The 13,325-nt window shown below is 37.8% G+C and overlaps 1 protein-coding gene across 3 annotated transcripts in view; it reads left to right on the top strand.

Moving 5' to 3' along the window:
- The window catches only part of LRBA (LPS responsive beige-like anchor protein), a 777,374-nt gene that overhangs the window by 264,076 nt on the left and 499,973 nt on the right, over nucleotides 1-13,325 (top strand). For all 3 annotated transcript variants that reach the window (XM_055405330.2, XM_055405331.2, XM_088827977.1), the window contains exon 35: nucleotides 2,473-2,537. In XM_055405330.2, coding sequence (XP_055261305.2) covers nucleotides 2,473-2,537 — 65 coding nt within the window. The remainder of the gene's footprint in view (nucleotides 1-2,472; nucleotides 2,538-13,325) is intronic.

A 13,325-nucleotide genomic window follows, 5' to 3' on the forward strand; every position in this document is an offset into this window, starting at 1 on the left:
ACATAAGTGTAAATAAAACTATGGTTACCTGTATACTGAAAATTTGCGTCTCTCTACTCTTACCTGTTTTTCTCTCGTGGAGCTGGAGTTTTGTGTGACTTGCAAAAATCCCCACCTGTTGCAGTTTTAAATTAGACAAAACTGATTTAAGGAAAGTGATAGATACTTTTAAAAATAAAATGTCTGGTCTAGAGAATTATATATGGGGTAATCTCTTGCCTTCCTAATTCTTTTTTTTCTAGCAAGAGTAACTTTTCTTTTCAGTATATTTAACTTCCGTTTTGAAATTTTTCTCTCAAGTAAATGATGTATAGGAAAATGCTGTTTGTTTAAGATTTTACCTCCGTATACTCTGGGGCTGTGTTAGATTTTCACGTGGCTTGCTGCGAGTGCTCTTTTGGGTGTAAGAGCTGAAGGGTGAGCATGTGCTTCTGTTCTTGACAGGAGCATCCCTTGAGGTATTAACCATCCCTTCTAATTCCCTGCTGTCTGTCAGCAAATGTCACAGCCGTGTTTCCCTCATCCCCTCAAAGCCTCAACTACTTGTACATCTTTCTGTAATTTTCTGAGTTTTCCGAGGGCATGAGTTCCTTTGAGGCTGTTTTAAGTCCACCTACCATTTGATCTGTCCGTCTGCTCTTCTGCGCATTTCTAGGTTTAGGGCCACTCCTTGGGACTTGCTGCCTCCCTGTGCTCAGGCTGGGAAGTGGGGGTGGGTTTCTGGGACACGGTAAAAAACTCACCTGCAGTTTCTGCTTTTTTCTCTCTTCTCCCTATTTCTGAGAAGAGTGGAGGGTCTGACACATCTTCTCTCAGAAATTTATTTCTTCTTGGGGTTTGGTTGCTTTCCTTTGTACTGTTTACTTCATTTTGCTGGAAAGAAAAAGATTTTAAGTTAGATGGGTATTCTGTTTATCCTTCACTTGGTTTACCTCAGTGAAAGAAATATAAGATGTTTATTTTGTTGTTTCAGTTGGCTGGCAGTTGTGAATTTTAAGAGTATATATTATGGACTTATGAGCCACTAATTTGTAGGTATTTGTAAGTTATTGAATCATAGAATAACACCCCCTCAAGAATTTTTTAAAGAGGGTATCAAAGACCTAGAGATGTAGAGTGATCTTTCTGTGTACATAGCCTGTTAATGTCATAGTTGATTAGAGAGCATAAATCTCATGACTTCTTGTTCCTTAAGAACACATTACGTTTCCTGCTCTTTCCTCAACAGCACACTGCTTTATCTTCTGTCTTAGTCTTAGCCCGTTACTCTCTGCAAATGTCTAAATGCCTTTATATCTACTTCTTATCCTGCTGTATATGTTCTGTGGGTATGTTCTTGCTTACACTCTTCATGAAGTAGAACTCTGTGACAAAATTATGGCAAACAGCCATTTCAGTTCTGAGAGCAAGCTCAGGTTTTTCAGAACTTAAAGTAATACAAAATTGGGGATAAAAATGAGAAAGTAGATGAGAAAGGATGAGGTTTAGAAAAATGAGAATTTGGCATAATATAGGATATGAAATTACATAGTGTTAAAAACTCTTAAAGGTATTAGATTCAGAAAATGTGAACACTGTTCATGGTAACAGTGCTAAGGTCCCAGGGTGTCTTTTGTTTTGACATTTATAAAAGAACAAAAAAAGACTAGTTGAGTAATATTATGTAGGTGGACTATAAGGCTCCTTAGTTTTCAGAAACATAAGGATTATATATGTCTAGTTGTTTTTAAAAAACATGCACACATGCATGCTTGCACTGGTATTTCTCAAATCTGGCTATATTTCAGTTTATGTGGCCCCAGTCTTATTGGATTGATGCTCATTTTATATCTGTTTTGAGATAAGGATTAAACATTTTTTTCCCTACATACTCTCTTGATTTCTTTCTATGGCTTTTTAATGGGTGACTTACTCATAAAGAATATATTAATAAATTTACACCATCATTTGCTAATTCATAGGTTAGTGACTTTTGGTTTTCCATTTTAAGAGTGGTCTAGCCGAATTCGTTGATTTTTCTTGTCTCTCTCAATCTTCAGTCATCAAATTTTGTAGGACATGTGCTATTTATTAAGTTTATGGAGCTACTTAATTCCATCTTGCCCTCTTGTCTCTTAAGGAAACAAAACCAAAACCTTTGTCCTTGGTCTTCTTTGCTGCCTTCTTTCAAACTATTTCAGTTAAATTACTAGGATATAACTGTATAGAACTAAAAGGGTAAGATATATATATAGGTAGGTTCATTTAGTTTATCTCGAATCTAATTGTTTCTGACTTGTTTTGTTTCCATTTTAATGTCAACAAATGTTATTTGTGTTCATGGTGCTGTTAGGTAGAGAGCATGATTAACAAAACTTTTCCACGAAAAGCCAAAGTATGTAATTGATGTGGGTGATGTTTTTTGTAATTGTTGTTTTAAAGAAATAACCTACTAAGTGAAATTTGTTCAGCTATTGTCTACTTTTTTTTTAGGAGTGGCAGAATTCTATTCAGAAGAATGCAGGCCTTGCTTTTATTGAACTTGTCAATGAAGGAAGGTAATCTATTTTATATCCATTTATACTTTATTTTAGAATCTTGTTTTTTTTTTGCTCTTTGAACTAATATTTTTGGTATTGATTTTATAGACAGTAATATAGTGAGTTATATATTAATTCTTATAAATACTTCAGTATTTAATCATTTTATTGTTATCTTCATGGTTATGTGCTTCATGGTAAAGTCTGTTTTTTATTTTTCAATAAGTAAGGCTGAGTTTGGCAAAAGTAAACTGATGATTCTATTAGCAGATATAAAGAAAACACATTTTTCAGACTTTCTCAAATTCTATTGTATTTTAGAGCAATAATAAGACTTAACATGTCTGTATTATCTCATGTCATGGCCTGGGTATAAGGGAAGAAGAATTCAAGGATAGAAAATTCAGTAATAAGAAAGAAAAATGAAGTACAGATATAAAAAGAAAGATACAAGGGTGAAAATAGATTTTAGAAACTGAGAAAATTAAAAGGTAAAAAGGAAGAAACATTGAGCGAACTACTTTGTGTCTGTTTTGTGGCATCTGATTTTGGATTATACAGTCCATGGAATTCTGCAGGCCAGAATGCTGGCCATTTCCTTCTCCAGGGGATCTTCCCAACTCAGGGGTTGAACGCAGGTCTCCCGCATTGCAGGCTGATTCTTTACCAGCTGAGCCACTGGGGAAGCCCGGTTTTGGATTAGTTGAACTAAAGACCCAGAGTATAGATTAAAAGGTGTGATTGACTGCTATTGGAAATAGCATTCTGAACATAATTATGTATCTTTCTTTATAGTATTAACTGAGAAACTGACACCATCACTTACAGGAAAATTTTGAAGTAGTAGCTAGGAATTCAGCCTCTGTCATGTTAATGTTATAAAAAAGGGAACTGTTCCTTTTCTGGTAGGTGGGCTGAGGTGACCTATAAAAATGGTGCATTATTCACTTGACCCAGAAAACCCCACAGAATCATGCAAATCAAGAGGTTCAAATCTTCGGGTTCACTTAAGAACACTTGTGAAACTGCCCAGGCCATAAAGGGTATGCATATCTGAAAAGCCACCAAGTATCTGAAGAGTGAGTGAGTGAAGTCGCTCAGTCCTGTCCGACTCTTTGCTACCCCGTGGACCGCAGCCCACCAGGCTCCTCTGTCCATGGGCTTCTCCAGCAAGAAGACTGGAGTGGGTTGCCATTTCCTTCTCCAGGGGATCCTCCCGACCCAGGGTGTCCCTTGAAAGAAGCAGTGTGTGCCATTCCACCCTTACAACGGTGGAGTTGGTAGGTGTGCGCATGCCAAACAGTGGGGCTGGACGCAGGGTTGGAGGCTCAAAAAGTGTGCTGAATGTTTGCTGCACGTGCTCAGAAATGCAGGGAGTAATGCTGAGCTGAAGGGCTTAGATGCAGATTCTCTGGTCATGGAGCACATCAGGTGAACAGAACCCCGCAGATGCGGCGCAGGACTCACAGAGCTCATGGTTGGATCACCCCCTCCATGAGCTCTCCCTGCCACGTTGAGATGATCCTTACTGAAAAAGAACAGATTGCTCCTAAACCAGAAGAGGAGGTTGCACAGAAGAAAAGATATCCCAGAAGAAACTGAAGAAACAAAAACTTATGGCCCAGGAATAAATTTCACAAAAATAAATGCAAGTAAAAAAAAAAAAGGAACTGTTTATTTTATATTAAATGCTACTAAATTATTCTACTTATCAAATAATTACAGGTGCTCACAGATTAGTACTGAATATAGATAAATAAACCTGCAACCATGTGCTCAATTCTGTGCTAGAAGGTAGGAATGAGAATAAAGGAAAAGACTTCACAATTTAGTATTGAAGAGTTAGGTGAAACCTCCCTAGGAAACGTGATTCCTGAGATGTATTTTTCAAGGATGAGTTGTGTTAGTAAAATGGACTTTGAAAATGTGGGGATTATGGGTAAATTGGAGAGGACACGTGTGAAAATCATTTTTAATAGAGGGAATATAACATGTGCAGATGCTGTGTGTGGTTGTGTGAATTGTGAGTTGTGTGCGAGTTGGTCATCTGGATCTTAAAAGATCTAATGTGGTGTAGTTGAACTTTCATCTGAAGGCAGTGGGAAGCTTTGAAAGATTTTTAGGAAAGGAGTATGATTGTAATACTTGGATTTTGAAAAAATCACTAGCAGTGATCTGAGGACGGGTTGAAGGAGAGGAGACCTGATTGAAATAAGGAACAATAATAAAACTATTACAGTGATCTATGTAAGAAGCAGAACTAATTGTAGTCTGGAGTCTGGCAAGTGTTGGGAAATCAATAGTATTTCTCAATGAGTGACTGAGTTAATTTAGTCTCACTTGTAGCAAAAATTTCAAAGTGCTTACTCACCAAGAAAAAAAGCTCTTTGGCTGAATTTCAACACTGAGGTATTAGATGCTTTAATAGTGTGTGTGTATATATATATATATAAAGAGACAGTGAGTGCTGTTGATCGAATATGTGTTTACTTAAGGCAAAAACAGTGATTAACACCAGTTCTTTCTTTTTTTTTTTTAAGAAAACTTATTATAAAAGTCAATTTTGTTTATGTTCTACCAAATGTAAATGCCCTCGATTATGCAAGTTACTGTTACATTTAATAGATAAGGCAGAATAGCCTTGTGATTAATAGTATTAGCTTTGAAGTTAGTTTTGGGTTCAAGTGCCAGCTTTGATATTTGGGAAGTACTGTTACTTCTGTGAGCCTCTGTTTCCTCATCTGTTCATTCAGCCAGTATTTATTATGCACTGACTGTGTATCGTAATTGTCCTTGATTCTTGGGATACAACAATAAACAAAGCAGCGAAAGATTCTTTTTTGTGTGTGTGTAGATCTTTCTTTTGAACAGTCACTGACAAGCTGTAAACAATAAACAAAATAAGTAATGGATTATATAATACATGAAAGGTGGTAAGTTCTTTGGAAAAATATAATGTTAAGCAGGTTGATGGAAATTTTTGAAGGAAATATAAAAGGTTTAGCTTGTAGTTTAAAGATTGGTTATATTATAGATCAAGAAAGTGATATTTGTGAGAGCCCCGCTTGAAGGAAGTGAAGGAGTTAATCATAGAGGCATGTAGGGGAAAAGCAGTAGCAGTAGAAGAGGTAAAATGTAGGAGCATTATGAATATATTTTGAAGATAGAGCCAGCAGGATGTTTCAGTACTAATGGATCAGATGTGGGTTGTGAGAGAAAACTAGGGGTGCAGTATCACTCTTAACATTTTTGGCCTCTGCAGCTGAAAAGATGGTGTTTCTGTCAACCAGGATGGTAAATTCTGTTAATAAAGCAGTTATTGGGGGACGTCAAGAGTTCAGTTTTGGCAGTGCTGATTTTTAGATCTCTAGTAGACATCAAGGAGGGCTTCTTAGGTGATGCCAGTGGTAAAGCCCAGCCTGCCGATGCAGGAGTCATGAGAGACATGGGTTCAGTCCCTGGGTTGGGGATGATCCCCTGGAGGAGGGCATGGTAACCCACTCCAGTATTCTTGCCTGGAGAATTCCATGGACAGAGGAGCCTGGCAGGCTACAGTCCATAGGGTTGCAGAGTGTTGGACATGACTGAATTGACTTGACGTGCTCACAGACATCCAGGTAGAGGTATTAACTGTTAAGTGAAAGTCACTCAGTTGTGTCCAACTCTTTGTGACCCCATGAACTGTAGCCCACCAGGCTTCTCTGTCCATGGAAAATTCTCCAGGCAAGAATACTGGAGTGGGTTGCAATTCCTTCTCCAGGGGAGAGATACTAAATAGACAGTTGCTAATTATTTCTCCAGAGATCCAACCAGTCCATTCTAAAGGAGATCAATCCTGGGTGTTCATTGGAAGGACTGATGCTAAAGCTGAAACTCTAATACTTGGGCCACCTCATGCGAAGAGTTGATCACTGGAAAAGACTCTGATGCTGGGAATGATTGGGGGCGGGAGGAGAAGGGGACGACAGAGAATGAGATGGCTGGATGGCATCACCGATTCGATGGCCATGAGTTTGAGTGAACTCCGGGAGTTGGTGATGGACAGGGAGGCCTGGCGTGCTGTGATTCAAGGGGTCGCAGAGAGTCAGACACAACTGAGCGACTGAACTGAACTGAACTGAAGCATATAAATGATATTTAATGTCTTGGTACTAGATGAAATCATTAAGGTGGTAAGGTGATGACAGATTTGACCATAGGCTCAGAAGTTGCTTCTCTGATTTGGACAGGAGCAGTTTTGGGAGAGTGGAAAAAATCCTATTTGCAGTGAATTTAGAAAAGAGAATGAGAGAAGGGGAGTTATTAGAATGTGTATGAACAGTTCTTTAGAGGAATTTTGTTACAGAGGGGAGAAAAAAAATGGAGTGGGAGGGAATAGAGTCAAAGGAAATAGGGTTTTAGAAAAATGAGAGCAAGAGAACAGTTTTATGGTAAAAAGTGGGGAAATGAATTTAGAAGACGTAGATGAGAATTTCTGGAGTGATTTTTTAAAGTAGGTTAGAGAGTGGGTGAGTTTGTATACAAACGGTGGGTCGTTTATGGTAATATGGGAAGATGTTTCATGTAGTTGCAGAGTCTGGGAGGTAAATATGGGTGCAGAATGAGGGGCTTAAATGGGTTTAGGTTTTGTCAAGTGAGTATGGGGGTGAGAAGGACAAGGGAGTCAAACTTTTGTGCAAGAGTGATTGTGATCGTTGGCCACAGGATCGTAATTGTCAAGCTAGGGCTGGAGAGTGACTATAAAGAAAGTGATTGGATGATAGATTGTACTCTAAGGACTGTTAGAGCTGTGATAGCAGAATGGCTGAGCGCTGAACATGAGAGGCATTAGTGAAGAGAGGGGGCGGATAGACCAAGGCCGTTCCGTTCCTGGAGGTGATGTGCTGTGGCATTTGACCATGCGGTAAATGGCTGAGGAAGGGTGGGAGACTAGATTGGAGGAGGAGAGGCGGTTCAGGGAATTGTCAGACGAGGATCTTGGTAAGCTTTAAATCCTGTGTTTGTAGACTGTATCACTTACCCTCCCTCCTCCGTGGTGCCGGTCTATCAGTTCAGTTCGTTCAGTCACGCAGTTGTGTCTGACTCTTTGCGACCCCATGGACTGCAGCACGCCAGGCCTCCCTGTCCATCACCAACTCCCAGAGTCCACCCAAACCCGTGTCCATCGAGGCGATGATGCCATCCAACCATCTCATCCTCTGTATTCCCCTTCTCCTCCTGCCCTCAGTCTTTCCCAGCATCAGGGTCTTTTCCAGTGAGTCAGCTCTTTGCATCAGGTGACCAAAGTACTGAAGTTTCAGCCTCAACATAGTCTTTGAACACCCTGGACTGATCTCCTTTAGAATGGACTGGTTGGAGCTTCTTGCAGTCCAAGGGACTCTCAAGAGTCTTCTCCAACACCACAGTTCAAAAGCATCGATTCTTCGGTGATCAGCTTTCTTCACAGTCCAACTCTCACAATCCATACATGACCACTGGAAAAACCATAGCCTTGACTAGATGGACCTTTGTTGGCAAAGTAATGTCTCTGCTTTTTAATATACTGTCTAGGTTGGTCATAACTTTCCTTCCAAGGAGTAAGCGTCTTTTAATTTCATGGCTGCAGTCTCCATCTGCAGGAAAGTAAAATCAGCCACTCTTTCCACTGTTTCCCCATCTATCTGCCATGAAGTGAGGCCATGATCTGTTTTCTGAATGTTGAGCTTTAAGCCAACTTTTTCACTCTCCTCTTTCATTTTCATCAAGAGACTCTTTAGTTCTTCTTCACCTTCTGCCATAAGGGTGGTGTCATCTGCATATCTGAGGTTAGTGATTTTTCTCCTGGCAATCTTGATTACAGCTTGTGCTTCTTCCAGCCCAGCATTCTAAGCAGGGTGACAATATACAGCCTTGATATACTCCTTTTCCTATTTGGAACCAGTCTGTTGTTCCATGTCCAGTTCTAACTGTTGCTTCCTGACCTGCATAGCTGTTATAAATAACACTTCTGTGTGAGTTTGCATACGAGGCTTTGTGTGGACATATGCTTTCATTTCTCTTGGGTAGGTACCTGGGAGTACAGTTACTGAGTGGAATGGGAAGTCTGTGTTTAATTTTTTAATAACTGCTGAGCTGTTTTCCTGGTTAGCCCGGTGGGTATCTTACATTGTTTTTTGTTTGCGTCTCCCTAATGGCTAATGCTGTTGAGTGTTTTTTCAAGTGCTGCCTTTGGGAAAATGTCTGTGTGCATCTTTTGCCCTTTAAAAAATTTTTTTGTGTGACTTCTAGTTTTTAAACAGTAGGTTATATTTTTCTTCATGCACCATTTTGTCATATACATGAATTGCAACATTTTCTGTCTGTCACTTGTCCTTTTATTTTTGCTGCAGATCAAAAGTTTAAAATTCTGACAAAGTGTCATTTACCAATTTTTTTCTTCTATGGATTAAGATTTGCTGCCAAATTTAAGACATTTTAGCTTAAAACAAGTAGTAGGGTTTTCTTTTTTTTTCTAGAATTTTTTTTTTTATCTTTTGAAATTTTGTAGTTTTAACCTCTACGTTTAGATCTGTGATTCATTTTGAGTTAATGTTTTTATATGCTGTGTTTGGTTGCTAAGTCATGTTCAACTCTTTTTGGGACCCCATGGACTGGAGCATGCCAGGCTCTTCTGTTCATGGGATTTCCCAGGCAAGAATACTGGAGTGTGTTGCCATGCCCTCCTCTAGGGTATCTTCCCAACCCAGGGATGGAACCACCCTCTCCTGTATCTTCTACATTGGCAGGTAGATTCTTTACCACTGAACCACCAGTTAAACCCAGAGTTTTTGTAGAGTGTGAGATAAAAGTATAAGTTTAGTTGTTTTGGGTTTTCAACCTAAATGATCATGTTATCTCTCATCAGAGACATTCTTCCGTCTTACTTTCCAATCTGTATACTTTGTTTCCTTTTCTTATCTCCTTTCTTCTGGTAGAATGTTGAAGAGGAGTGCTGAGAGGGGCATCATCCTTTCTTTCTACTGGTCTTAATCGGAAAGTTTCTAGTTTCTCACTGTTAAATTTGATGTTAGCTTTTGGTAGATATTCTTTATCAAGTTGAGGAGGTTTTCTTCTGTTAGTTTATGAGAGATATCATGATCATGAGAGATATTTATAACGAATAGGCATTTGATTCTGTCAAGTGCTTTTTTGGTGTCTATTGATATGACCGTTTGATTTTTCTTTTTAGCTTGTTTATGTATAATGGATTATGTTGACTGACTCTGGAATGGTGAACTGACTCTGCATACCTGGGATAATTTGTGCTTTGTTGTGCTATACAATTGTTTTTATGGTTGTTGAATTCAGTTTTGTGTGTTGACTTTTGAAAGTTACTCGCTTGGGCTTAATTTGCAGAATTCATCTCTTATGGTATGGTCAGTTAATGTTGCTGCCTAACTGTTTTAGAATTCTTCTTTTTTTTAGTTTGACTTTTAAGGGGTCACAGATTTTTGTCCATCACTTTGAGGTCAATGAATGATTGGTCAAACTCTTGCTGAAACCTTTGACCATGTTTGGCTGGTAGATCTGTGTTTGGTTTGATGAACACATTTAAATTTGCAGTTGTTTTCATCTCTAGCTTTTACTTCCTGTTGATCTTTGTTGAGTCTGTGCTGTATGTGTGCTGAATGGCTCAGAGAGCCATGTGTGAAATTCTTATTATGCTAATTCATTTTCAGGGTATCCCTCTTAATTTCTGGGCTCTCATTCTAACTTTAAATGTAATCTCATTCTAGGAGAGGCATAGGGTTTTCTGGTTTTCAGCTTGATATGCTGTATCTTCATTTTCTGTCCTCCCTTCCAAATCAAGTCAGCCATCTCTGAAAGTGAAGTTGCTGGTTTCACAAGGAGCCATAAACTGATGAAACTTGTACATGTATGGCGTTTGAGTGGGACGTTTCCAGAGAAGATTGCTACAGACTCCGTTTGTTCTTACTCAGTGTTTAGCACATTTTTGTGAATAAAATCACTGTGAATTTCGTTGTTTGCTTTTGTAAGTCTTCAGAACCCTGACTTGATTGTTTTTTTCCGTGCTATGCTGTTTCTCTAGGACATGATTTGTTGGCCTCTTTATTTCACCATAGCTGTGAGGTTGGCCCCCAGATCTTTACATGTCTGGTTCATTCTGATTTAAGTCCTAGTTCAGATGTTACCTTTTCAGAAGCCCTCCCTGAATCCTGTTACCCAGGTTACTTTTATCTCATTTCTTAAAAATTTCCTGCCGATATCTTCTACTGTCTTCCCAGGCTTGTTTTTGTTGTCTCTTCCTGTCCAGTACTTACTGAGGGCAGGCCCTCTGTGTTTTGCTTATTGTATTCTTGGCTGCTAGAGAAGTGCCTAGCAAATCCAGTGAAGATTAGTGTTTAATTGATAAGGTCCTGTAAGAACACTTAAAGTTTTTATTTCAGTTACTGCCATTTTTCATGTAAATGTCATTATTTCTTAAACAGAAATTTGGTGTATACAGATAATCTTAACAATAGTCAAGTGATATTTCTTTGAATATTAATTCCAAGAAAAAAAATACATAGGCATATAATAAATATTTTACACTAAATTTTTTTATCTGTGTTGTTAATAAATGAATTTTATGTTACTCTCAAATATTTTACCCAGAATAACTCATTGTTTCTTATTGAAGAAACAATTATTTGAAAAACTTACTTGTTTTTATATCACATGTGATTATAAGTTTTGTAATTCCTTTTTGCTGTTTTCTTATGCCTCTCTTACTCTGAATTTGTTTGCCTCAAGGTTCAGCTGTCTTCTTTACCTCTGTGCTTTGCCTATAGGAATCCCTTTGCTTTTGTCTTTTAAGCAAATGTTAGAAATAAACATTGGTATAAAGAGAACTAACTTTCTTTACTGAAATAATGGAAGTGCTATTTGCAATTTTTATTCTCTGTGTCTTTAAGGGTAGAATGTATTTTAAAGGAACAATTTAGAGACGTATTTTTCTAAAATCAGTGGGCTTGACTTTCCTTTAATAAATATTCAGTGCATTGAGGTTAAATGAGTTTACGTAGCAATGGATGTACTTGTGTAGCAGTGTTCAGCAGCTCCAGGGGCAAGAAGAATAAGTAATAAGGGTTTTCTTTTCACTGCAGAGACTGACCTTTTTTTTTTTCTCCTTTTTTCTTTTTTCTCTTTCTTTTTATGTAAGTCTGACCTGCTTTGACCTCATTTATAGTGTAGCTGCTATAAATTTTGGCCTTGATTAATGTTTTATTAGTGTAAATAACATGTAGACCTTTATAGACTGAGACTAACTACAGCATGGGATTTATCGGACTTGATGGGTATCATTAACAAATCAATTACTTAGATCAGACATAAGTAATTGTTTGTAGAAATGTTTCTCTTAACTTACCTGTTTAATTGATTAGATACTTTCTTTCTAAATACACTGTTTTGATAGTTTTAAGTTGAATTATTTATATTTTTCTTGTAAATAACAATCCATTTTAAACCCATTTTTTATAATCACTGACATAATCAAGTAGTATTTCTTTGACAGTTTTTACCAAGACAAAGTAAAATATATTAACAAAAAAATGAAAGATTTAAGTTTAAAAAGTAAATTTCCACATTTTGTGAGTAAGAACTTTGTTATTTCTGAATCATAATTTTGTTCATGGTTTTTTTGTGATACATTGAATCATTATCGTCAGTATCATCTCAGTTAACTTTTCAAATATGTAAATCATTGATCTAAAAGTGTTTTACTCATTCTGAAAAACACAGGTTTCTTTAAACAGTTTTCAATTGTTTAAAGAATATTAAAGCCTTCTTTTAAAGTGTTTTGTGATTCTGTGGCACCATGTTAATAGGAAATCAGAAAGTCTATTCTAAATTCTAGTGTGGTAGGTCGGAGAAGGCAATGGCAAGCCACTCCAGTACTCTTGCCTAAAAAATCCCATGGATGGAGGAGCCTGGTAGGCTGCAGTCTGTGGGGTCGCTATGGGTCGGACACGACTGAGAGACTTCACTTTCACTTTTCACTTTCACACATTGGAGAAGGAAATGGCAACCCACTCCAGTGTTGTTGCCTGGAGAATCCCAGGGATGGGGGAGCCTAGTGGGCTTCCGTCTATGGGGTCACACAGAGTCGGACACGACTGAAGTGACTTAGCAGTAGCAGCAGCAGCAGCAGTGTGGTAGGTAACATTATTATGTGTATAGGCCTTTGGTTGATTTGCTTGTGTCCTGGATTTCATTTTATGTTAGTTGCTTTTTCTTTCCCGTTAAAAATATATTTAACTGACAAGTGAATTAAAAACTAATTCCAATAGAACTGTTGCTTACATTCTTAAATTCCTTATCAGTGAACCTTTAAAGTATTTTCTCATTTGGATAAAGGGGTTTAGAGTTCATATTTTGCCTTTCTTCTTATTCTTTATTATCCTTAATTGTTTTATTGCTCTCTTCTAAAAATTTTTATATCTCAATATTGGTGTTAATTTTGCCAGCAGAAATGGGTCCAGCTGCTGTATAGCCTTCTTTCTTCCTGCCAGCTTGCCTGACATCCATCCATACAGCGAATAATTTAAGTATTTTAAGTCCCTGATGTTGTGCTAGGCAGTGGTTATCAAGACAGCTGCTCTATGAGTATTACTAAGTCTTATAACTTCAGTTGTTTGACTTGTGTTAGAAGGAGCAATGTAATGGATGAATATTGGATATTTTATATATTTAGATGGTCCTATTTTTGTTCTTATACTCTGGGATTTTGAAAAATCAGTGCAGATTTCCTATAAGTAAAATTTCTATAGCTTATTTATGTCTTTG

This window comes from Moschus berezovskii, chromosome 19, assembly GCF_049115385.1.
Source record: "Moschus berezovskii isolate FMDL1 chromosome 19, NW_MosBer_1.0, whole genome shotgun sequence".
NCBI classification, from domain to species: domain Eukaryota; kingdom Metazoa; phylum Chordata; class Mammalia; order Artiodactyla; family Moschidae; genus Moschus; species Moschus berezovskii.